This window comes from Salmo trutta, chromosome 27 (assembly GCF_901001165.1).
Source record: "Salmo trutta chromosome 27, fSalTru1.1, whole genome shotgun sequence".
Classification (NCBI taxonomy): Eukaryota; Metazoa; Chordata; class Actinopteri; order Salmoniformes; family Salmonidae; genus Salmo; species Salmo trutta.
The window spans coordinates 37,695,798-37,719,375 of record NC_042983.1 but is presented as its reverse complement, the minus strand read 5'-3'; the positions used below and the strand labels follow the sequence as shown (position 1 = coordinate 37,719,375).

The window sequence follows — 23,578 nt, the reverse complement described above, 5'->3', positions numbered from 1 at the left end:
GTTTTGTAGCTAGGCACTGTCCTAACATAATCGCATGGTGTGCTTTCGCCGTAAAGCCTTTTTGAAATCTGACACAGTGGCTGGATTAACAAGACGTTTATCTTTAATCCTATGTATAACACTTGTACCTTTCATCAATGTTTATGATGAGTATTTCTGTAATTTGATTTGGCTCTCTGCAATTTCACCGGATGTTATTTGAGACAATGCATTACTGAACATAACGCACCAATTTAAACTGAGGGTTTTGGACATAAAGAGGGACTTTATTGAACAAAGCGAACATTTATTGTGTAACATGGAGTCCTGGGAGTGCCACCAGATGAAGATCATCAAAGGTTAGTGATTCATTTAATCGCTATTTCTGACTTTTGTGAGTCCTCTCCTTGGCTGGAAAATGTCTGTATGGTTTCTTGTGGGTAGGCGCTTTCCTAACATAATCGCATGGTGTGCTTTCGCCGTAAAGCCTTTTTGAAATCGGACACTGTGGTTGGGTTAACCTGTTTAGGATAGGGGGCAGTATTTTCACGGCCGGATAAAAAAACGTACCCGATTTAATCTGGTTATTACTCCTGCCCAGAAACTAGAATATGCTGTTTGAATGGTGTCTGTGAGTAAAACAGAACTCATATGGCAGGCCAAAACCTGAGAAGATTCCATACAGGAAGTGCCCTGTCTGACCATTTCTTGTCCTTCTATAGCCTCTTTATCGAAAATAGAGGATCTCTGCTGTAACGTGACATTTTCTAAGGCTCCCATAGGCTCTCAGAAGGCGCCAGAACGGGGAATGATGACTCTGCAGTCCCTGGCCGAAAAACAGTAGGGGTTTTGGAAAGTGGTCGTTCTGAGAACAATGACACGGGTGCGCGCGTGCATGTGAAAACTCCATTTTCTATTTTCAGTGTTTGAACGAAAACAAGGTCACCCGGTCGGAATATTATCGCATAAAAATAGATTTTAAACAGCGTTTGACATGCTTCGAAGTACGGTAATGGAATATTTAGAAATTTCTTGTCACGATATGCGCCGGCGCGTCACCCTTCGGATAGTGTCTTGAACGCAAGAACAAAACGCAGCTATTTGGATATAACTATGGATTATTTGGAACCAAAACAACATTGGGTGTTGAAGTAGAAGTCCTGGGAGTGCATTCTGACGAAGAACAGCAAAGGTAATCCAATTTTTCTTATAGTAAATCTGAGTTTGGTGAGTGCCAAACTTGGTGGGTGTCAAAATAGCTAGCCATGATGGCCGGGCTATCTACTCAGAATATTGCAAAATGTGCTTTCACCGAAAAGCTATTTTAAAATTGGACACCGCGATTGCATAAAGGAGTTCTGTATCTATAATTCTTAAAATAATTGTTTTGTTTTTTGTGAACGTTTATCGTGAGTAATTTACCGTCTTAGGGCTAGGGGGCAGTATTTACACGGCCGGATAAAAAACGTACCCGATTTAATCTGGTTACTACTCCTACCCAGTAACTAGAATATGCATATACTTATTAGATATGGATAGAAAACACCCTAAAGTTTCTAAAACTGTTTGAATGGTGTCTGTGAGTATAACAGAACTCATATGGCAGGCAAAAACCTGAGAGATTCCTTTACAGGAAGTGGCCTGTCTGACCATTTATTGGCTTTCTTTGACATCTCTTTCCAAAACAAAGGATCTCTGCGGTAACGTGACACTTCCCACGGCTCCCATAGGCTCTCAGAGCCCGGGAAAAAGCTGAATGTCGTCATTGCAGCCCCAGGCTGAAACACATTATCGCCTTTGTCAAGTGGCCGATCAGTAGACAATGGGCATTAGGCGCGTGCACTGGTCGCCCCCGTCTTTCTTTTTTTCCCTCTATTTAGCTAAACGCATATTCCCGGTCGGAATATTATTGCTTTTTTACGAGATAAATTGCATAAAAATTGATTTTAAACAGCGGTTGACATTCTTCGAAGTACGGTAATGGAATATTTAGAATTTTTTTGTCACGAAATGCGCCATGCTCGTGACCCCTATTTACCATTTCGGATAGTGTCGTGAACGCACGAACAAAAGGCCGCTGTTTGGATATAACGATGGATTATTTGGGACCAAACCAACATTTGTTATTGAAGTAGAAGTCCTGGGAGTGCATTCTGACGAAGAACAGGAAAGTTAATAACATTTTTGTTATAGTAAATCTGATTTTGGTGAAGGCTAAACTTGCTGGGTGTCTAAATAGCTAGCCCGTGATGGCTGGGCTATGTACTTAGAATATTGCAAAATGTGCTTTCACCAAAAAGCTATTTTAAAATCGGACATATCGAGTGCATAGAGGAGTTCTGTATCTATAATTCTTAAAATAATTGATATGCTTTTTGTGAACGTTTATCGTGAGTAATTTAGTAAATTGTTAGTAAATTCCCCGGAAGTTTGCGGGGGGTATGCTAGTTCTGAACGTCACATGTTAATGTAAAAAGCTGGTTTTTGATATAAATATGAACTTGATTGAACAAAACATGCAACGAGAGTCTTGTCTTTAAATTGCTGTAAAATAGTCATATGTTTGAGAAATTGAAGTAATAGCATTTCTAAGGTATTTGAAAATCGCGCCACAGGATTCAACTGGCTGTTACGTAGGTGGGACGATTTGGTGCCACCTGCCCTAGAGAGGTTAGTAAATTCACCGGAAGTTTTCGGTGGGTATGCTAGTTCTGAACGTCACATGCTCATGTAAAAAGCTGGTTTTTGATATAAATATGAACTTGATTGAACAAAACATGCATGTATTGTATAACATAATGTCCTAGGAGTGTCATCTGATGAAGATCAAAGGTTAGTGCTGCATTTAGCTGTGGTTTTGGTTTTTGTGACATTATATGCTAGCTTGAAAAATGGGTGTGTGATTATTTCTGGCTGGGTACTCTCCTGACATAATCTAATGTTTTGCTTTCGTTGTAAAGCCTTTTTGAAATCGGACAATGTGGTTAGATAAAGGAGAGTCTTGTCTTTAAAATGGTGTAAAATAGTCATATGTTTGAAAAATTGAAGTTTTTGGATTTTTGAGGTGTTTGTAATTCGCGCCACGCTCTATCATTGGATATTGGCGAGGCGTTCCGCTAGCGGAACATCTAGATGTAAGAGGTTAACCACATGAGGGTAGTCTATTGCTTCAAATCCAATTATAACAATTTGATGACTTTGGGTGTTCCAGTAAGCAAAAATGTCTTGCCTTCATTAGCCTACTTTATTACAATATTTCTGTCATGTTTTCAAAATGCCTCCATGGCTGACAGTTCCTTACTTTTCCCCCCTTCCACTTGCCTCTTCCATTTATTCCCAGAGTAATTCGTTATGGATCCATTCATATATTTAAAGTCCCTAAACTCGGCAAGAGTCTGCTGATAGTTGAAATAAACATCTGCATTTTGAAAGAGTATTATTATTATTTTATTAACGAAAGCATAAAGATGTTGATGAAGAAATACTGTACAGTATATGTTTACCTGACATTTTGCAGTTGCATGATGTTTGTAGTTAGAAATGTAAAACTTTAGGATTTTTTTCCCACACTTAGCCCAAGCAATTTTTTTGTAAAGATTGAAGTCTATTGTCCTGCTAATAGCATTGTTTGCTCCCATAACTTTTAGGCCTGCGGTAGGGTATAATAATCCATGCCTCCTGGGAATGTTTAAAAGACCAAAGGTTATGGGTGGAGTTAGAATTTTGGCTGTCAGAAGTATTAAAATTAACCAATGTCAGCCTTTACATGCTTTATTATCCAAATGTTTAAAGTGTGTTTGTGTGACGGAGAGAACACATTTAGATAGGTATTTTTATCAAGGACACATTGTTTGCAGAGTCCACAAACAGGAGGTGGTTCCAGAGCTCACAGGTTTATCGTCGTTCCTCGCCCTCTTCAGCGCATCATTCTCCGCGTGACTCTCCGCCACCTGGCTCTGGAACAATGCATCAGCTGATTCATTTTACAATCGCGGGTTTCAGTTAGAACAATATGGCGCTGTACAACGGGACCGGTCCAGAGTACTGTAGGGACTGGTCGAGAGTACTGTAAGCCTAAACTACTAAGTGACTGCAAGTGAAGAGCAAAATAATTCTAACATTTCCAAATAAAAATCTGATTGATTTACCAAGACCAGTCCCCATTCAGTAATAATAATAATCATTGGTTAACAGATCGGCTTTTGGAACTCATTAGGAGGCGGCTTCAATCTTCAATATAATCATTAATTTAGAAGGTTAAACCCATAGCTTTTAGGCTTGCAGTCAGTTATAATAAACAGAAAATTGCGTGTCAATTCATAAACTATGTGCCATGGAATCGGTATATATTTTTATTTATCACTATTTTCTTTAACCAATTTTGGTCTTTAATGCAGGGCCGACAGACAAGTTCCTTACTTTTCCCCCCTGTTTTTAGAGAGAGAGAAACCAAAAGCCCAACGTGCCTATTTTTCGATAATCACCACTCCACATGTCAAGTGAAATTCCCCCATTGTATTTACTCAAGTTCTCTCTTAACTCCAGGAACACTGACAATTTTCTTGTTGTTGCCTGAAGCAGGACTCTAGCGCCAGAGGAGAGACTCTCAGACTGAAAACACCTCCATTAATTGCCACAGTTTAGACGACTGAAAGATCAGCGTTCTACCTCCCCCTTGTGATAGTGTGGTGCAATGACAGAATGACACCATCTACCACTAACGGTCGTGGCATAAACTCAAAACTTTTAAAGGAAGAACCACAGACAGAGACAGAAAAATAGAGACAAAGACAGACAGATACAGACAGAGACAGACAGAGACAGACAGAGACAGACAGAAACAGATACAAACGGAGACAGACGGAGAAAGACAAACGGAGACAAACGGAGACAGACGGAGACAGACACGAGACAGATACAGATGGAGAGAGACGGATACAGATGGGGACAGACAGAGACAGAAAGAGACAGACAGAGAGAGATGGACAGATACAGACAGAGACAGATGGAGAAAGACAGACGGAGACAGAGGGAGACCGACTTGAGACAGACAGATACAGACGGCGAGACAGACGGATACAGATGGAGACAGACGGATACAGATGGAGACAGACAGAGACAGACTTGAGACAGATGGATACAGATGGATACAGATGGAGACAGACAGAGACAGACAGAGACAGATAGACAGACGGCGGGACAGACGGATACAGACAGAGACAGATGGAGACGAGCGGAGGGACAGACAGAGACAGACGGAGGGACAGACGGATACAGACTGATACAGACAGAGACAGACGGAGACAGATGGAGACAGACAGATACACACGGAGACAGACGGAGACAGACGGAAACAGACAGAAACAGACAGATACAGACGGTATGCTTGTGCAATTCTTAAAGGGTCACATTCAAATAAAATGATGTGAGGCAGGGAGTTAAAAAAATTCTTTAATAAAGTATTTTTACAATGAATGCTTTCTTCCATTCTCAGTGCTTAGTGAGAAGTGTTGACATTTTGAAATGTCCTATCAGCGAAGGAGAAGGCTGAAGGATGTTTCGAGGACGTTGTCAACCCCCACTCAGTTACAGAGTAGTGGGGCTTTTTCTGACAGCCCACCTGTAATAACCTGAGGAAAGGGAACGGTGTGGATGCTGGCCAGAATGTGATACAAGGAGAGAGAGAGAGAGAACACTGTGATCACTTACTATGACTCTTCCTGACATCTCTGCCTAATCAACCAATCAACCAGCAGCAGCAGAACAACAACACATTTCCCTCACTTTAGCCCATTCACAGCACGGGACACCTAAATGAGTGGTGACTATATAAAGTATTCCAAAAGTTATATGTGAATGGGTCAATTCTTTAAGTATTCAGAAAACTCTAATATCCCACAGGGAAAACTTTGGGCGGGTATCCCCTCTGAAAGTCCAGTGTGTTGAGAAAGGGAGGGAAAAACGTATCAAGCTTAAAACCGTTTGCTATGAAACTTCTTCTGACAAAGACTGAGATTTGAGGAAATAGTAGCTGCAACTGGTATAGAGTAAACTGTTGGCAGTGCCTTCATCTTCCTTAACTCCAGGAAGCCTGTAAGAAGGAGAGATCCCACGCTGCCACCAGGGACAGACCAGGACCAGAAATAAGCCCAGGCATTTCTACCACACCTGCCCATTTTTTCTCCTCGAGGCCCGTGTTATTAGGCAAATAATTATAATTTTGTGCAACAAAAAAACACTTTTTAGACAGGCCTATTAGCTTAAAGATGGACCAGCCCATCTGACATTTGCCCGGACTGCCCTATGGCCAGACCGACACGGGCTGCTAGCATTCTGGATCATTGCTATACTAACTTCCGCGATGCATACAAAGCCCTCCCCCGCCCTTCCTCGGCAAATCTGACCATGACTCCATTTTGTTGCTCTCAGCCTATAGACAGAAACTAAAACAGGAAATGCCCGTGCCCAGGTCTGTCCAACGCTGGTCTGACCAATCGTATTCCACACTTCAGGATTTCTTCGATCACGTGGACTGGGATATGTTCCTGATAGCCTCAGACAACAACATTGATGTATACGCTGACTCGTTGAGCGAGTTTATTAGCAAGTGCATCAGAGATGTCGTACCCACAAATCATTTCCTAACCAGAAACCGTGGATTGATGGCAGCATTTGCGCAAAACTGAAAGCATGAACCACCGCTTTTAATCAGGGCAAGGTGACTGGAAACATGACCGAATACAAACAGTGCAGCTATTCCCTCCGCAAGGCAATCAAACAAGCAAAGTGTCAGTATAGAGACAAAGTAGAGCCGCAATTCAACGGCTCAAACACGAGACGTATGTGGCAGGATCTACAGTCAATCACGGATTACAAAAAGAAAACCAGCCACGTAGCGGACATCGACGTCTTGCTCCCAGACAAATTAAACAACTTCTTTGCTCGCTTTGAGGACAATACAGTGCCACTGACACAGCCCACTCCATGGGCAACATGAGTAAAACATTTAAACGTGTTAACCCTCGCAAAGCTGCCGGCCCAGACGGCATCCCTAGCCGCGTCCTCAGAGCAAGTGCAGACCAGCTGGCTGGTGTGTTTACGGACATATTCAATCAATCCCTATCTGTTCTCCCCACATGCTTCAAGATGGCCACCCTTGTTCCTGTTCCCAAGAAAGCAAAGGTAACTGAACTAAATGACTATCGCCCATTGCACTCATTTCTGTCATCATGAAGCGCTTTGGGAGACTAGTCAAGGAGCATATCACCTCCACCCTTCCTGATACCATAGACCCACTCCAATTTGCTTACCACCCCAATAGGTCCACTGACAATGCAATCGCCATCACACTGTACACTGCCCTATCCCATCTGGACAAGAGGAACACCTATGTAAGAATGCTGTTCACTGACTACAGCTCAGCATTTAATACCATAGTACCCTCCAAATTAAGCTCGAGTAGTACCCTCGTCATTAAGCTCGAGCCCCCGGGTCTCGGCCCCGCCCTGTGCAACTGGGTCCTGGACTTTCTGACAGGCCACCCCCAGGTGGTGAAGGAAGGAAACAACATCTCCACCCCGCTGATCTTCAACACTGGGGCCCCAAAATAATGCTTTCTCAGCCCTCTCCTGTACTCCCTGTTCACCCATGACTGCGTGGCCCTGCACGCTTCCAATTCAATCATTAAGTTTGCAGACGACTGCAGTGGTAGGCTTGATTACCAACAACGACGAGACGGCCTACATGGAGGTGGTGAGGGCCCTCGGAGTGTGGTGTCAGAAAAATAACCTCTCACTCAACATCAACAAAACAAAGGAGATGATCGTGGACTTCAGGAAACAGCAGAGGGAGCATTCCCCCCATCCACATCGACGGGACAGTAGTGGAGAAGGTGGAAAGTTTTAAGTTCCTCGGCGTACACATCACGGACAAACTGAAATGGTCGACCCACACAGACGGCGTGATGAAGAAGCAACAGAGCCTCTTCAACCTCAGGAGGCTGAAGAAATTTGGCTTGTCACCTAAAACACTCACAAACTTTTACAGATGCACAATCGAGAGCATCCTGTCGGGATGTATCACCGCCTGGTACGGCAACTGCACCTCCCTCAACCGCAAGGCTCTCCAGAGGGTAGTGCAGTCTGCACAACGAGTCAGCGAGGGCCAACTACCTGCCCTCCAGGACACCTACAGCACCCAATGTCACAGGAAGGCCAAAAAGATCATCAAGGACAACAACCACCCGAGCCACTGCCTGTTCACCCCGTTATCATCCAGAAGGCGAGGTCAGTAGAGGTGCATCAAAGCTGGGACCGAGAGACTGAAAAACAGCTTCTATCTCAAGGGCATCAGAATGTTAAACAGCCATCACTAACATAGAGAGGCTGCTGTCAACATAGACTCAAATCTCTGGCCACTTGAATAAATAGACTTAATAAAGGTATCACTAGTCACCTAAAGTAACGCCACTTTAATAATATTTACATATCCTACATCACTCATCTCATATGTATATACTGTTCTAAACCATCTACTGCATCTTGCCTATGCCGCATGGCCATCGCTCATCCATATATTTATATGTACATATTCTTATTAATCCCTTACATTTGTGTGTATAAAGTAGTTGTTGTGTATTTTTTAGATTACTTGTTAGATATTACTGCATTGTCAGAACTAGAAGCACAAACACTTCGCTACACTCGCATTAACATCTGCTAACCATGTGTATGTGAACAATAACATTTAATTTGATTTCATATTTGATTTGATTTCTGGCTGCCACCAACGGACAACAGTCTCTGGTGCGGGTTGCCACAGTGCTAAAGCTGCTGCCTGACTCTCCTCTGTCTGGGGAGTGTTTATCAGCAGCACTAGCTCCTTCTCTTTGCTGCCTCAGCCTCTCCAGGTTAGGAAAAGGAGACTCCCTCTCTCACTGCCACTGACAACAACTGGTGCAGCAAATTGTTTACGGCTGCAGAAAGTTGGTGGCCCATTACTACAATAATTTGCACCAAAGGCGCATTTCTCTCTCCTCCCCCTGCCCTTCTTTTCAAGTGTACCTTTATGAGTCGGTAACTCAGGCCTGCTAGGGATTTCTGGGTTCAAACCACTCTCACCAATTGCCAGCGTTTTTATTCCATTACGCGCTAGCACGTCTCCTGAGGTTTGAGCAGGAATTCCGGGCCCGGGTGGGTGGAATTAATTGGTCATGTTCCTACAACTGTGGATTAGAAACAGCAGCCCTCGTAAATTGTACAGAAGCACTGTTATTTTGGGAGGTTGGGGGACTTTGCCTGCCTGGTGGACTAGCACTTGCCAAAGCTGTCTCTCTCTCTCTCTCACTCTCTCTCTCTCTCTTTCACCATTTCACTCTCTCACTCTCTCTCGCTCTCTGTCCAATCAAGGAAGTCATTTAAACATAGCAAGATATTTCTCTTTATTTCAATGTGAAACTGCTATACTCCTCAGATATCTTTGTTAGAGAGATGTCAAACCTTCTAGACAAGAACAGGGTGGAGTATACATCTAACCTTCTAGACTAGAACAGGGTGGAGTACTACTATACATCTAACCTTCTAGACTAGAACAGGGTGGAGTACTACTATACATCTAACCTTCTAGACTAGAACAGGGTGGAGTACTACTATACATCTAACCTTCTAGACTAGAACAGGGTGGAGTACTACTATACATCTAACCTTCTAGACTAGAACAGGGTGGAGTACTACTATACATCTAACCTTCTAGACTAGAACAGGGTGGAGTACAGATCTAACCTTCTAGACTAGAACAGGGTGGAGTATACATCTAACCTTCTAGACTAGAACAGGGTGGAGTACGACTATACATCAAACCTTCTAGACTAGAACAGGGTGGAGTACTACTATACATCTAACCTTCTAGACTAGAACAGGGTGGAGTACTACTATACATCAAACCTTCTAGACTAGAACAGGGTGGAGTACTACTATACATCTAACCTTCTAGACTAGAACAGGGTGGAGTATGACTATACATCAAACCTTCTAGACTAGAACAGGGTGGAGTACTACTATACATCAAACCTTCTAGACTAGAACAGGGTGGAGTACTACTATACATCTAACCTTCTAGACTAGAACAGGGTGGAGTACTACTATACATCTAACCTTCTAGACTAGAACAGGGTGGAGTACTACTATACATCTAACCTTCCAGACTAGAACAGGGTGGGGTACTACTATACATCTAACCTTCTAGACTAGAACAGGGTGGGGTACTACTATACATCTAACCTTCTAGACTAGAACAGGGTGGAGTATACATCTAACCTTCTAGACTAGAACAGGGTGGAGTACTACTATACATCTAACCTTCTAGAATAGAACAGGGTGGAGTACTACTATACATCTAACCTTCTAGACTAGAACAGGGTGGGGTATACATCTAACCTTCTAGACTAGAACAGGGTGGAGTACTACTATACATCTAACCTTCTAGACTAGAACAGGGTGGAGTACTACTATACATCTAACCTTCTAGACTAGAACAGGGTGGAGTACTACTATAAAGTACTGTACCTTGTTCAAGGTGTCTTTTTAAACACAACTTCCAAGTGAGGACAGCGTGTGTGTGTGTGTGTGTGTGTGTGTGTGTGTGTGTGTGTGTCGGTGTGTCGGTGTCGGTGTGTGTGTGTGGGTGTGTGTGTGACTCCTGCGTCCTTTCTCTCTCCTAGTCCCTAGTGAGTTCTTAATCAACTGGTCTGTCAGCTAGGTGGTGGTTGATGTTGTACTTGTGGGCTCAAAGTCACTCTATAGGTATTTCATCAAGGATAGCAACCTTTCAATGGCAAACGAAGACGGAGAAGGCTGGAGCCCACAGCTCAGCAGTACCCCGCTCAATATCAGAAACACTCGCTTGCACATTGCTTAGCAAATTCTTTTGGATGTACCACTGTCTTGGGCCTACCAAAGAAAGGCAGCGACGCACACACAATATAACTTGTCTATCTCTGTGTTCATATTTCCAGTCAGAAATCCTCTAGGGAATGAACAAACTGAATCAAACATGATGCCTCCTTACAAAAGTTAATTACCAGGATTTAGCCTAAAAAAATCCTTCAAAAAAAAAGACCACCAGCAAAACACATCCCTTGGTTTGTTGAACTTTCACAATATGATGCTAGAAACAATTCCCTTCCCTCTTTATCACGCTAAAGTGAAAAGTTGGCTATGAGAGCAATTTCTATCCAGATCCAGATGAAATGAAAAGTGCTTTAGGAGGGCTCAGGAGATGTAAAGTCACACACTATGCCATTTGCTTCGGGGATGTGGAGTGTTCATCACCGTCTGTCTATATTCTGGAGCAAGGACTCATGGGGGATGGTGTTGATTTTCGTGTGCACTGTAACTCTGCTATGGAGCTCTCTAGAAGAGGGAGAGGTTACAGTTACATTGCTACTTTTGTTGTTATTGTTATATTTTTGCTTTCACAAGGCGGCAGGTAGCCTCGTGGTTAGAGCATTGAGCCAGTAACTAAAAGGTTGTTGGTTTGAATCCGTGAGCCGACAAGGTAAAACATCTACTGATGTGCCCTTGAGCAAGGCACTTAATGCTAATTTGCACCCTGGGTGCTGTACTACTATGGCTGACTCTGTAAAAGAAAAAACTTTCTGGTGTATGTGACATTAAAACATCTTCATTTTTCATAATCTCATAACACTCCCAAATATCAAATGACATCAGCTGACACTGTTTAAATACTCCTCTACCTTGGCCTGCTGTTGCATAACAACTTGATCTATAAGTTCCTAATTTAGAACATCCTGTTGCCACAGAAACACCTCTCAAAACTTTGTGCTGTTGAACAGCGCCAACTCTCCCCACATACTCTTGCACCGCTCAGCAGAGCAATTATACTAAATGGGTGTTATATATGCCCAATCTTAAAAGTGCAATATGCAAAAATATGTTTAGCCATTTCCTGGTTTAAAAAATTCTAATAGTTTACCTAATTTCAATTTAAGTGACAAAACAAGCATTAATTGTGTATAGAATTATTGTACCATCTAAACCGCTGTGAAATATATTTTTCATAAGCAAACATATTGAATTTTCAGCTGTTTGAAGCTGGTGTACAAAACCAAAAGTAAAAAACACTTGTGTGTGCAGAGCTGCAATAGAACGACACCAGTCTTTAATACATCTAATGTGAAATGTGCTAACAATAGTATCCTTAATTAGCATTGAAAAAGTTAATCTTCCCTAATTTTTATTTTATTTTATTTAACTTTTTTTTAAACTAGGTTATTTAAAAAGAAAAATCTTTCTCCATAATTTCTGAATCACACTTGTAACATCTGTAGGGTAGACTGTGGTTTGTCAATATGAAACAATTTAATTCACTTTCCATGAACCCATACTGCTAGCTAAATGTTTAGCTAGCTAATGTTAGCATATCCGCTAACTAGCACAACATAGCTAGCTAGCTAAGGACACGGCACTAACTTGGTGGGGGGAGGGGCAGGTAGCCTATACACACACATACACTGGCAAAGACTTTCAGCTGGCAGACAGACAGACACTGGAAGACATTTCTGAGTGACAGAGCAAGGGCTTGCATAGGCGCTTTGTTGCCTTTTTTGTGGTACTGGAAAAAAAATGCCTGGAACGTAAAATAACGATATTAATCAGTTCCCATGCTTTTAAAATAACGGTTCTGTTTTTGAACTAGTAGAGATCACTTTCGTTACAGGTTCTGTTTCTTTTCCTCAAAAAATGTACTTATGTTCCGGTTTTCGGAACCAGTTCCAACTCCTTTGCTGAAGTACTGAAATTCTAACAGAGGAACCTTGTTTATTAATGTTGTCTGAACAATTTGAGAACATGACTTTAAGTAGAATCATGAGTAAACGTGTAGGAAACTTTATGCTGAAGTACTGAAATTCTCACAGAATAACGTTGTTTCTTAACGTTCTATGAACTATTTGAGAACATTCCCAATGTCAAACCAGTTGGAGAATGTTCGTAGAACATTACCCACATTGAAATGAAATGTAATCATGTTTGAACTTTTAGGAAAACGTTCTGTTAATAAGGTAATAAAAGTTTTTTGTAAAGTTCCTTAAAGGTGCTGAGAATGTCCCAAAGCCAAGCAACTATCCTGCACCATTCCCAGAAGGTTGTGGGAAAGTTGTATGCAAAATAACCATGGGACAACCTCGCTCTCACCAAGCGCTAAGAAACATATGGTTCTCAGAACGTTATGTGTTAGCTGGGTATAAAGAATAGTGTGCCATATGGAACACAGCCCTACCGCGGTTTCTACATCCTTGTTTTCCCACTGTATTTCTCACTGTCTGAGTCACCCAAGGCTTGTGCCATGCTTAGTCATGTTGTTTGACATTCATGTGTTTTTACACCACTTTTCCATTCCCGAGAACTGAAGGTAAACAACGTTAGAATCATAGTCGATGTCATTAGAGAACAAGCACTTCTTCTCACTTCTCTCTGTCCGTTCCCACTGGTCTTTCTAGACATTTTCTCAACACTTATCTTGGAGCAGCTAGGTAGCTAGGCAGCTGGAGAATGGTTCAGTGGCTAGGGTGGAGTCGCTAGTGTTTCTGTGTGTTGGTGTATGTCTGCTACTATACTGTAACCCACTGAGAAAGCCAGTCACGCCCAAAAAACTCCACCAAGCACTAAACATATGGGGAGACAGGCACAAACACAGATGCAGACGCACTGCCCACAGGACTGGCTGGCTGGCTTCCTTTGGGCCTCGCCTCCTGATTGCTATGCACGCACACGCATCAGCAGTGGTGACAGAACAAATTGCTGGCCTCTGAAACGTCTGGTCTAAGAGGGCTCAGTTTGTCCCGGTGCTTACGGCCTGCCACAGAGCTGATCTATTGAAGGAGAAAGGCTTGATGTGATGGTGAGCTAAATCATCGGCAAGAGAGTTTGTGACCCTGTGTGTGTGTGTGTGTGTGTGTGTGTGTGCATACAGTGTGTCCTCTGCTTTATCACAGATCGAAAAGGTTCCCAGCATCTGCCGATAAGTCACTGTTTAAGTGCCCTGCTACGGTAGGAACAACAAATCACAGACACAATTAATATCCTCAATTATGTGTATGGACTATACATACCACCCCGGAGCTTTTATGGCTAAAACATTGATCACCATTTTCCAACAACAAAGTGCACATTTATTTATCGCCCTAAAGTGTTACTTTACCAATGATTAAACAGCCTGTTGGTGCTTGGAAAAAGAGGGGGGGGGGGTTAAATGGGTCTCACTTTCTTTCCATTGCATGGAAGGGAATGCATTTGCTCAGCAAGGTTGCCTGCCAGAAAGCATTTTAATCTGAAGTGGAGATTCTTATAGGAAAGGAGAAAGAATTTAGTTTGATTTGAAGTACAGGTAATCACCTGGGGTGGACGGATATCACTCCTGATCATGTGCAACACAGTTGTAACTGGTGATAGAGACAGAAACAGTGACTGGGGGCGACTACCAAAGCCACGGTCACGTTCCAGGCTGACGACATTGTAGATGTTACACAGCCAACCGTAAAATAACCCTGAGCGACGAATGCTCTCAGGGAGCGCTCACAAAGTTTGCTTGCACATGCTGTGGGACAAATGAACCAAGGGCAAAGCCACGCTAAGCCCTCGTCATTTTTAACATGATCATACAGGAAGAACGTGTGGTCCAGTCAACAGTAGAGGGGCAGTCAGTCTGTCCTCCAATACGACTGAATGAAAGAGGTGCTCTGTGGGAAAGCAAGAACATCTGAATGGAATGAAAACAGGCACTTTACAGTTGCTGCTTAAAATCAGACCTTTTAGTCCCTTTCTTCGATTCTTCAAATTTACAACCAACTTCCAAAAAATGACAATATTATGTGTATTTCATTCACAGTCTCTCTGTCAGAGCTAAAGAATTTCAGTGTAGACTCAGAGTCAAGCATTCCTACTGTGGACCTGCAACCCAGTGAGTAGAGTTGATAGTCAAAGTGGACGGGCATAGCATTTATCCAGACCTAGTGAGTTGTCACATCCCTGTGAGCTTCCAGCAGTGAGGAAGCCTTATGGAGGAGATGAGACAGGACTGTTACTGCCATCAGAGCTCCCTCTCTCCACTTTTTCCCTGATCTCGCTCTCATTCCCTGATCTCTCCTTCTCTCTCTCCCTCCCTCTTCCTCTGTGATCTCTCTTTCTCTCTCTCCCTCCCTCTTTCTCTGTGATCTCTCCTTCTCTCTCACCCTCCCTCTTTCTCTGTGATCTCTCCTTCTCTCTCTTCCTCCCTCTTTCTCCCTGATCTCTCCTTCTCTCTCTCCCTCCCTCTCTCTGTGATCTCTCCTTCTCTCTCACCCTCCCTCTTTCTCTGTGATCTCTCCTTCTCTCTCTCCCTCCCTCTTTCTCCGTGATCTCTCCTTCTCTCTCTCCCTCCCTCTTTCTCCCTGATCTCTCCTTCTCTCTCTCCCTCCCTCTTTCTCCCTGAACTCTCCTTCTCTCTCTCCCTCTTTCTCCCTGATCTCTCCTTCTCTCTCTCTCCCTCCCTCTTCCTCTGTGATCTCTCTTTCTCTCTCTCCCTCCCTCTTTCTCTGTGATCTCTCCTTCTCTCTCACCCTCCCTCTTTCTCTGTGATCTCTCCTTCTCTCTCTCCCTCCCTCTTTCTCCGTGATCTCTCCTTCTCTCTCTCCCTCCCTCTTTCTCCCTGATCTCTCCTTCTATCTCTCCCTCCCTCTTTCTCTGTGATCTCTCCTTCTCTCTCTCCCTGCCTCTTTCTCTGTGACCTCTCCTTCTTTCTCTCCCTCCCTCTTTCTCTGTGATCTCTCCTTCTCTCTCTCCCTCCCTCTTTCTCCCTGATCTCTCATTCTCTCTCTCCCTCCCTCTTTCTCCCTGATCTCTCCTTCTATCTCTCTCTCTTTTTCCCTGATATCTTCTTCTCTCTCTCTTTCCCTCTCTCTCCCTCTAGCTCCCTGATCTCTCCTTCTTTCTCTCTCCCTCTCTATTTCTCTCTGATCTCTATCTTTCCTTTGGAAAGGGCCACACACTGTCTGGCTAAGTAAATAACTGCCCCAGTCCCATCAACAGTTTCACCTCGGTCCGGTCCCCAGCCAAAATCAGCACATTACCTGCCTTTCATGGGGCTCGCAGGACTAGTCATGTGATGCCGGCGGATGAGAGCAGCGTGGAGAATTTACGAGACCGTCAGGAATCTCCCCCAGACATCCTGCTTTCCAGACTACTGAATGAAACTTGAATAAATGCTGCGTTATATTAGACCTTAAACTATCCGATCTGTTTGACTATCCTGTGTACCCTTACGGCCTCAGAGTGACCCATCTGTCACAATGACCACTGTCTCTCCTGTTGACCTCCAGACAACCCCATTAAGGCCAGGGAGAGGGCAGTATTTTTCAGCTATAGAGCAAGACAAACACGTTCTACAGGAAGCACTGGGACCAAATTCATACACACAGGAATATTGTTTGTATAATTTGTTGTATTGTTGGAACATTGTTGTATTATACATGTGTGTGACTATCCTTATCTATCAGTGTATCAGTGTTGTTTTACTTGTCATGTTTTATGTTTTTGTGGACCCCAAGAAGAGTAGCTGATTCTTCTGCAAAAGCTAATGGGGATCCAAATAAACCAATAAATAAATCAACGTGTCTGTCTTCTGTTAGTGGCATCATTTTGGCTGGTTGAAGGTTAACCCCTTTCAAACTCTCTTACTTCTTCCTTCAAGTGCTGGTCCTTCACTCTCAATGTATGTTCCACATTTCAACCTATTCCTTACATAGTGTACTACTTTTAACCAGGGCTCTCAAGGGCACTATAGGGAATAGGGTGCCATTTGGTACTCAGACACACTGTCAACTCTAAGCGGCTGGGTTTCTATGCCTACCTTAATGCACTCCATCAGCCATGAAGACACACGTGGAACAGTTCATTCATTCTCCTACTGGATGATGTAAGGGGACTGTAAGATCAGTATTATTACTGGCCAGTCAGAGAGGGGACTGTAAGATCAGTATTATTACTGGCCAGTCAGAGAGGGGACTGTAAGATCAGTATTATTACTGGCCAGTCAGAGAGGGGACTGTAAGATCAGTATTATTACTGGCCAGTCAGATAGGGGACTGTAAGATCAGTATTATTACTGGCCAGTCAGAGCGGGGACTGTAAGATCAGTATTATTACTGGCCAGTCAGAGAGGGGACTGTAAGATCAGTATTATTACTGGCCAGTCAGAGAGGGGACTGTAAGATCAGTATTATTACTGGCCAGTCAGAGAGGGGACTGTAAGATCAGTATTATTACTGGCCAGTCAGATAGGGGACTGTAAGATCAGTATTATTACTGGCCAGTCAGAGCGGGGACTGTAAGATCAGTATTATTACTGGCCAGTCAGAGAGGGGACTGTAAGATCAGTATTATTACTGGCCAGTCAGAGAGGGGACTGTAAGATCAGTATTATTACTGGCCAGTCAGAGAGGGGACTGTAAGATCACTATTATTACTGGCCAGTCAGAGAGGGGACTGTAAGATCAGTATTATTACTGGCCAGTCAGAGAGGGGACTGTAAGATCAGTATTATTACTGGCCAGTCAGAGAGGGGACTGTAAGATCAGTATTATTACTGGCCAGTCAGAGAGGGGACTGTAAGATCAGTATTATTACTGGCCAGTCAGATAGGGGACTGTAAGATCAGTATTATTACTGGCCAGTCAGAGCGGGGACTGTAAGATCAGTATTATTACTGGCCAGTCAGAGAGGGGACTGTAAGATCAGTATTATTACTGGCCAGTCAGAGAGGGGACTGTAAGATCACTATTATTACTGGCCAGTCAGAGAGGGGACTGTAAGATCAGTATTATTACTGGCCAGTCAGAGAGGGGACTGTAAGATCAGTATTATTACTGGCCAGTCAGAGAGGGGACTGTAAGATCAGTATTATTACTGGCCAGTCAGAGAGGGGACTGTAAGATCAGTATTATTACTGGCCAGTCAGAGAGGGGACTGTAAGATCAGTATTATTACTGGCCAGTCAGAGCGGGGACTGTAAGATCAGTATTATTACTGGCCAGTCAGAGAGGGGACTGTAAGATCAGTATTATTACTGGCCAGTCAGAGAGGGGACTGTAAGATCACTATTATTACTGGCCAGTCAGAGAGGGGACTGTAAGATCAGTATTATTACTGGCCAGTCAGAGAGGGGACTGTAAGATCAGTATTATTACTGGCCAGTCAGAGAGGGGACTGTAAGATCAGTATTATTACTGGCCAGTCAGAGAGGGGACTGTAAGATCAGTATTATTACTGGCCAGTCAGAGAGGGGACTGTAAGATCAGTATTATTACTGGCCAGTCAGAGAGGGGACTGTAAGATCAGTATTATTACTGGCCAGTCAGAGAGGGGACTGTATGATCAGTATTATTACTGGCCAGTCAGAGAGGGGACTGTAAGATCAGTAATATTACTGGCCAGTCAGAGAGGGGACTGTACGATCAGTACATCAGATTCCGATTAAGACATTCAGAGACTGGCCTGGAGATTGAAACTTAAGCTTCGCCTTCTACAAGCCATTCCCCCTTATAAACTACGTCCTTCAGTGAAACCTCTCAGCGTGTGATAGGGCACTGCTGAGATTCAGCAGGGGGGAATGTGCTGACGTGTGTGTCTGTGTTAGTGTGTGTGTGTTTAGTGTGTGTGTGTGTGTGTGTGTGTGTGTGTGTGTGTGTGTGTGTGTGTGTGTGTGTGTGCGTGACTCACATGCGATGCGGACGTGGGCTTTACGGCTCTTGGTGGTTCCTGCAGAGCTCCAGGCTACACACTGACACCAGAAGTCCTCTGGCCCAAACAGCTCGTCTACCTGCTGCCGAAAGATCTCGATGCTGGCCTCACGCACCACCAGTCCTGTACAGGGGAGAGAGATAATGGCGTCAACACCCACAGTACACTCTCTGAGAGGGATATTCAGTGAACATTCACTAAATCTGTTTGGATACTCTGGCCAGACTTAGATACACACTTAGATACACATCATTGAGATTACATGGCCATTATATTACATTACACATTGAGATTACATGACCATTACATTACATTACACATTGAGATTACATGGCCATTATATTACATTACACATTGAGATTACATGGCCATTATATTACATTACACATTGAGATTACATGGCCATTATATTACATTACACATTGAGATTACATGGCCATTATATTACATTACACATTGAGATTACATTACCATTATATTACATTACACATTGAGATGACATTACCATTATATTACATTACACATTGATGAGATTACATGGCCATTATATTGCATTACACATTGAAATTACATCGGCAGTGCATTGATAGTATTGTTGGAACGGCATTGCAAATATGCAGTAAAATCATTATGAGACGTTGGGACAGATTTGGTTACACATGTCAAGCCTGATTTTAACTTCAACAGCGGTAAGAGCCAATGTCCATAGTTAGAACGTGTGGACCACCCAAACCTGTAAATACAGTACAGTGTTAAACTCAAAGAATGTTCTTTCTCTTTCCTTGCTATCACTCCTCTTCCTCTTTCCCATGTATCTTCTAAAACCACTGCACTGAATTACCAGGGCTTTAAGTAGAAGATGCAGGGGGGTGAAGTAGGGAGCAGGGAGGGAGAGGGAGGTGGAGGTAGTGAGGGAGAAGGGGAGAGAGAGGGAGGTGGAAGAAGGGAGAGAGAGGGAGGTGGAGGGAGGAAGAGAGAGGGAGGTAGAGGGAGGGAGGCGTGGAGGGAGGGAAAGAGGGAAAGAGAGGGAGGTGGAGGGAGGGAGGGAGGGAGGGAGGGAGGGAGGGAGGGAGGGAGGGAAAGAGAGGGAGGGAGGGAGGGAAAGAGAGGGAGGGAGGGAGGGAGGGAGGGAGGGAGGGAGGGAAAATCACTTGGCTGTTTATTTCAGGTTCAGGAAATTTACACAGACTCTTTATAACAATCGGGCAGGCTCCTCAGCAGGGAGTCGGAGCTCCAGCTTAGTGCTCATGCAAAATTGAAACTACAGCCTTCAAGGTGGAAGAGCCGGGAGGAAGAGTGCTGTAACACAGAGGTCCTACTGTAGAGGAACAGTGATGTTACACAGAGATCCTACTGTAGAGGAACAGTGATGTTACACAGAGATCCTACTGTAGAGGAACAGTGATGTTACACAGAGATCCTACTGTAGAGGAACAGTGATGTTACACAGAGATCCTACTGTAGAGGAACAGTGATGTTACACAGAGATCCTACTGTAGAGGAACAGTGATGTTACACAGAGGTCCTACTGTAGAGGAACAGTGATGTTACACAGAGATCCTACTGTAGAGGAACGGTGATGTAACACAGAGATCCTACTGTAAAACACTGAGATGGGGGAAAGGTTTGGAGAGACAAGACACTGATCTTCAAAACAGAATGTGTCTAAATCTAACTGTGTGTGTGTGTGTGTGTGTGTGTGTGTGTGTGTGTGTGTGTGTGTGTGTGTGTGTGTGTGTGTGTGTGTGTGTGTGTGTGTGTGTGTGTGTGTGTGTGTGTGTGTGTGGCGCGTGCTTGTGTGTATGTGTGCTTGTGTGCTTGGGAGAGGGAGGGGGACAGGAAGAGAGGAAGAGAAATAGAGATAAATAACGTCCTGGTAGAGAGAGGGAGGAGGAGGAGCAGAGAGACAGTAGACAGACAGAACAAGAGGAATAGAGAGAGACAGTAGACAGACAGAACAAGAGGAATAGAGAGAGACAGTAGACAGACAGAACAAGAGGAATAGAGAGAGACAGTAGACAGACAGAACAAGAGGAATAGAGAGACAGTCCTAGAAGTCATGACAGTCAAGGCCATTACACACAATGGGCCCAGAGATAATCCATGGTGCTGATAATACTAAAACGTGTTGTATTCTCGGCAGGCAGTCATTTATGAGGTGAATATGTTTAGGAATGGGCTTTCTGTGCTTCTACTGCTCACGCGCACAAACACAAACACGCACACACACACAAACATACGCACGCACACACACACACACACACACACACACACACACACACACACACACACACACACACACACACACACACACACACACACACACACACACACACAAACTTGCTGACTGGCATCTCCAAATGGGAACGTCTGAATTCTGAACACTGAAAACACCAACAGGAACCACTGCAGCTTTACTTTACAGGTACAGACGGCCTCCACATCAAACTAAGTCTAAAAACACAAACTTGGGGAAGGCCCCATAGATTTGCCCTAGCTTTCAAGATGATATCTATCGCTATCAAGGTTTTGCAGCATATTCTAACTGCATGGGAATTCAGTCAATTCAGTCATCGTTTTTGAATGGGCAAAAAGACAATTCACCACTTCTCTCGCTAATCAACCACTTCTTTACCCGCTTGCACAGCGTGTGCATGAATAAAGAAGAAGAGCAGGCAGCTCCTCTCGCAGACATAACTGAAGTCTCTTCCTTTCGAATAAAAGGCTGGAGGTCCCTTTGGAGAATACAGAGAGAGAAACCATGGTAAAGGAACTCAAAGGATGTTTTGAATACAATCACCAGCGGGTCAAAAGGGGCCTTGAGGGAACAGAGAAAACTTAAGAGCCTTGTGGCACTATTGTTTTATAAGAACCTCACACAGACACAAAGAGAGGACACATAAAGGAGAGAGAGGGGAGACATAGATACTGTGGATCTCCTCCTCAGCAGTCACAGTCAGCTACAGCAGAGAGCGAGGAAAAGAGAAAGAGTGAGAGAGAGAGAGACAGAAAGAGAGAGAGACAGAGAATGAATTGAATTGATAGAGAGAAGGACACAGAGAGAGGGAAAGACAGAGAGACAGAGAGAGGGACAGAGAGAGAGAGAGAGACAGAGAGAGAGAGAGAGACAGAAACAGAGACAGAAAGAGAGAATGAATTTAAGTGATAGAGAGAGACAGACAGAGAGACAGTGACAGAGAGACAGAGAGAGAGAGAGACAGAGAGAGACAGAAGGAGAGACAAAGAGAGACGCTCAGTCGACCGCTAAGCGCTCAGTCAGCAGAAACAGATAGAGGAGCATGCTCATTCAAGTCCACACCAAGAGTAACAGAGAATGAAGTCAGAAACTCAAACAGGAAGTAACCGTGGTAAGGACTGTTCAACACTGGTCTGATCAATCGGAATCCATGCTTCAAGATTGTTTTGATAACACGGACTGGGATATGTTCCCGGGTTGCCTCTGAGAATAACATTGACGTATACACTGACACGGTGACTGAGTTCATCAGGAAGTGTATAGGAGATGTTGTTCCCACTGTGACTATTAAAACCTACCCAAACCAAAAACCGTGGATAGATGGCAGCATTCGTGCAAAACTGAAAGTGTGCGCATTTAACCATGGCAAGGTGACTGGGAATACGGTTGAATACAAACAGTGCAGTTAATCCCTTTGTAAGGGAATCAAACAGGCAAAATGTCAGTACAGAGACAAAATTGAGTCGCAGTTCAATGGCTCAGACACGAGACGTATGTGGCAGGATCTACAGACAATCACGGTATATTAAGGGAAAACCAACCATGTCCCGGACACCCACGTTTTCCCGGACAAGCTAAACACCTTCTTCGCCCGCTTCGAGGGAAACACAGTGTTACCGACGCGGACAGCTCCCGAGGACTGTGGGCTCTCATTCTCCGTGGCCGACGTAAGACATTTAAGCGTGTTAACCCTCGCAAGGCATTTCACTACACCCGTAATAACATCTGCTAAATACAGTATGTGTATGCGACCAATAAAATGTTATTTGATTTGATTTGATGAGAGGAACCAGGGGGTGGAGTAACAGAGAATGAGAGGAACCAGGGGGTGGAGTAACAGAGAATGAGAGGAACCAGGGGGTGGAGTAACAGAGAATGAGAGGAACCAGGGGGTGGAGTAACAGAGAATGAGAAGAACCAGGGGGTGGAGTAACAGAGAATGAGAGGAACCAGGGGGTGGAGTAACAGAGAATGAGAAGAACCAGGGGGTGGAGTAACAGAGAATGAGAGGAACCAGGGGGTGGAGTAACAGAGAATGAGAGGAACCAGGGGGTGGAGTGACAGAGAATGAGAGGAACCAGGGGGTGGAGTAACAGAGAATGAGAGGAACCAGGGGGTGGAGTAACAGAGAATGAGAGGAACCAGGGGGTGGAGTAACAGAGAATGAGAGGAGCCAGTGGGTGGAGCAACAGAGAATGAGAGGAGCCAGGGGGTGGAGTAACAGCGAATGAGAGGAACCAGGGGGTGGAGCAACAGAGAATGAGAGGAGCCAGTGGGTGGAGTAACAGAGAATGAGAGGAGCCAGGGGGTGGAGTAACAGAGAATGAGAGGAGCCAGGGGGTGGAGTAACAGAGAATGAGAGGAACCAGGGGTGGAGTAACAGAGAATGAGAGGAACCAGGGGGTGGAGTAACAGAGAATGAGAGGAGCCAGGGGGTGGAGTAACAGAGAATGAGAGGAGCCAGGGGGTGGATGGTGGATAGAGCAGGGTTACTGGACTATGACGGATTGCAGGGTTGGAGGAGAGGTATGGAGATATGGAGGAAGGAAGG

The 23,578-nt window shown here is 44.1% G+C and overlaps 1 protein-coding gene across 2 annotated transcripts in view; it reads right to left on the bottom strand.

The window, feature by feature from the left end:
* Positions 1 to 23,578, bottom strand: part of unc5ca (unc-5 netrin receptor Ca) — a 275,938-nt gene that overhangs the window by 112,814 nt on the left and 139,546 nt on the right. For both annotated transcript variants that reach the window (XM_029717973.1, XM_029717974.1), the window contains exon 3: positions 18,750 to 18,893. In XM_029717973.1, the coding sequence (XP_029573833.1) occupies positions 18,750 to 18,893 (144 nt within the window). The remainder of the gene's footprint in view (positions 1 to 18,749; positions 18,894 to 23,578) is intronic.